Source organism: Ursus maritimus, unplaced genomic scaffold (genome assembly GCF_017311325.1).
Source record: "Ursus maritimus isolate PB19 unplaced genomic scaffold, ASM1731132v1 scaffold_732, whole genome shotgun sequence".
NCBI classification, from domain to species: domain Eukaryota; kingdom Metazoa; phylum Chordata; class Mammalia; order Carnivora; family Ursidae; genus Ursus; species Ursus maritimus.
The window spans coordinates 1197-4665 of NW_024426922.1; the positions used below are offsets into that span (position 1 = coordinate 1197).

Consider the following 3469-nt stretch of genomic DNA (forward strand, 5'->3'; position numbering starts at 1 on the left):
AGACTCAGACACCCATACTATTTAAGTGATATTTTTTTCTTTTCACAGGAAGCTCAGAGAGTTGCTCATGTGTGTGTTAAACACACAGAAAGTACAATGCCCTGCATAAGCCAGTTTCTACTCGGAATTGTGTACTTGTGAAATGCAACAGGCCGTTTTTTAAAGTTAACCCCTTGAATCATGACCCAGGATAGGGTAACGTGGGAATCTTCCCAGGGGAAAAAAATATATGTTAATTCGCTCATAGAGAGGTAGCCAAGGAGAAGACACTGGAGGAGAGACAGACTGCTAATTAAAAAAATAAAACCTATACCATGGATGGACGGGGGTGAGAAGGGTGTTTAGTGGGCAGAACTCGGTCCCTAACCCCTTTCTTGGGGATCTCTTTACTCCATGCTAACCTAGAGGTTTGGAAATCTTTCCTAATTCCTAAAGAGTGGCTTTGTTCCCATTTCCCACAGATCGCCAAGAGTGACTCGATACATCACATGAGCCACTCCCAGATGCGGCCAGAGCTGCCCCCTCTGCCTGCTTCTGCTGAGGAGGAACCATCTGAACTCTATCAGGTATGTCTACTTGGCTACTGCTCTTCTGCTCGTACTCCCCGGGGGGCGGGAAGACAAAGAGTTAGACTTGACAAGTGGGATCAATGGCACTTGGGTCACTTCTGCTACCAGGAAAGACTCCAACTGTGTGGGGAAAAAAAGCTATCTAGTAACACAAAGGTGAGTTAGGATCCGGCCTTCTCCCTTGCCTGCCGCGCTGTTGAACCTTCCTGAACTTCTGCATCTTCCATTATTTCTACACTATAACCATGCCCATAAAGAATAAAGACGATGGAAGTAAATTACCTGACTCACAAATATACTGTTACTGAAAGCCAGCTGTTGTCCTTGACATCAGAAATCATGCTCACCGTGGACAGAGAAGTGCGATTGGTGACCATCCAAGAAGAATTTGCCTGAGTTTGTAGAGAGAAACAGCATAAGGCACATGGGACTCCCTGAGTCTCCATGTGAGTGGAACTTAAGCTACTCCAGAGGTGTCCTTCGCCGTGTCTTACTCTGCATTTCTTCCCTTCTAGACCATCATGTCGCACAGTTTTTATCCCCCCTTGATGCAACGCACATCGTGGACCCTGGCTGCACCTTTCAAAGAACAGCAGCACTATCGTGGACCCAGCGACTCCATTGCCAACAACTACTCCCTGATGGCCCAGGACCTGAAGCTGAAGGACCTGCTGAAGGTTTACCAGCCGATCACCGTCAACATCCCTAGGGAAAAGATCGTTCAGGGGCTGCCATTAGGTATTTGTAGCAATGTGTCATGCCAGCTCAGAATGGGGCATTGGGGGGGATTTTTAGTCCTGGGTTCTAGTTCTGGCTCCTTTGCTTGCTGCAGCTAAACTTGGATAACCTCATAGAGTCTCAGTCTCCTCATCCATGGAATGAGAATGATCATAATAGCTAGCATTACCTTGACCATATGCCACACCCCTTACATTTACCACACCAAACACTTGTGTTCTTGATTGCTGCGTAACAAATTACCCCCAGAACTTAATGGTTTAAAACAACCAGTATTTATTATCACACAGTTTCTGTGGGGCAAGGATCTGGGTATGGCTTAACTGAATGGTTCTGGCTCAGAGTCTATCACAAGTGTGCAATCAAGGTGTCAGTCAGAACTGCAGTCACCTAAAGGCACCGAGGGAAGGATCCACTTCCATGCTCACTCGGGTCCTCAGCTCCTTGGTGGCTGTTGGCCATAGACATCAGTTTCCTGCCACATGGGCCTTTCCATGCGGCAGCTCACAACATGGCTTCTGGCTTCCCTCAGAGGGAACAAGGGAGAGAACAAGAGAGAGAAGAGAGCCAAAAAGGCAGAAACCACAGTCTTTTGGGAACTTAATTGTGGAAGTGACATCCCTATCACTTTTGCTGTATTCTGTTTGTTAGAAGTGAGTCACTAGGTCTAGCCCACATGCACAAAGGCTTGATACCAGGAGGTGAGGAATCATTGGGGGCCATCTTGGAAGCAGCTTACCACAGTACTTTATATGTATTAATTTATTTAATCCTACTAGGTATACTTAAATCTGCTTATCCTTCAATAATTCTTACTACATGGGTGTTGGAGACTCTTCATCTGCCCTCTGTCTCAAACTTATTTTCATATTTTTCATTTTTCTCTCTCTGCTGTGTCTGGGTGAGTTCCTCAGATGTATCTTCTAATTCACTAATTTGCTCTTCAACTCTTTTGAGCCTTGAGTTTATAATGTCTAATGAATTTTTTTTTTTTAATTATCATGGCAATATCTCTACATTTTCAGATTTTCTAATTGGTTCTACTCATGGGTGTCACCCCTGCCAATTTCTCATTTTGTTCTTATGGGCATAGCTCTTTCAATTCCTGAGAAGATCTTAAACATTTATTTTGGAGCAATGTTTGTAACACTGTATTATTTTCACTTTGTGAATCCCTTGATTGTTGAGTTAATTACCTATCTTTCTTAGTATTGATTTTTCTCGTATGTTCTGAGGATTTTAGTTTGCAGGCTTGTGTTGAGAGTTTTTTCCCTTCTTGCTACATGCGTCCCCCCCTCCATTGTTTTTATGGAGGTGTGATTCACATACAACAAGATGCATAGATCTTAGGTGTTCAGTTCAGTGAGTGTTGCAGTTGTTTATACCACATAGCCACCACCCAAACAGGATATGGGGCATTTCCACACTAGAGACAGTTCTCCTATACTCATTGCCAATGAGTTCTCTCCCCTACCCAAGACCATCCCACTTCAGCGTAACCACTTTCTGATTTTTGTTACCATAGATTAGTTTGGCTTGTTTTCACTTACAAATGTAATCAGTGTGCACCCTTTTGACACATCCTTTTTAATCCGACTTTCTGATTTTTGTGCCTTCACCTGTCGTCTTAGCACCTCAAATTAGTACCAGACCTTGTATTGGTGGTTTAGGACTCCCATCCTGAGGTGATATTTGAATCTTGTAGATGTGGTCCCTGAGCTGTGTGAAGCCCGGCCTCGTTATTATCAGGCTTTCTCTGTTATCTCTGGCTGCCGTATGAATTGAGGATACCTGTGATTTATCTGCATGGCAGTGCTGCTGTGTCTTCACGGGTAGGGCAGCCTCGCTTCAGTCCTGGCTTTATGCTCTGAGCCTCGTGCCAGTCCCCTACAATCATGGAGTGTTTCTGGATTCTCTAATCCCCAGGTATCAAATACCTAACTACTCCCTGCTCTTGGATACAGAAGCCAAGTTTATAATTTTTACTTCATACTCTGTGCATTTCTGGTCCACATAGAAAAGCATCTTGTTGAATATTGTAATGTCTTTTTAATTTTTAGAGAGTCTGTTCTTGTTGTATTTGGAGTAGATTGAGGAGCTCGAAGTATGAACTCAGAATACATCTAGGGGCACCTGGGTGGCTCAGTCGGTTAAGTGTCTGC

General features: G+C 44.0%; 1 protein-coding gene across 1 annotated transcript; it reads left to right on the forward strand.

Annotated features, from left to right (window-relative positions):
* The first annotated feature begins 465 nt into the window (after positions 1–465).
* LOC103679905 (dynein heavy chain 3, axonemal-like) lies at positions 466–1720 on the forward strand. The gene is made up of 2 exons (XM_008709426.2): positions 466–566; positions 1085–1720. Exons 1-2 carry the CDS (start codon positions 489–491, stop codon positions 1403–1405), a joined length of 399 nt encoding a protein of 132 aa, XP_008707648.2. The 5' UTR covers positions 466–488; the 3' UTR covers positions 1406–1720.
* The last annotated feature ends 1749 nt before the right edge of the window (positions 1721–3469 follow it).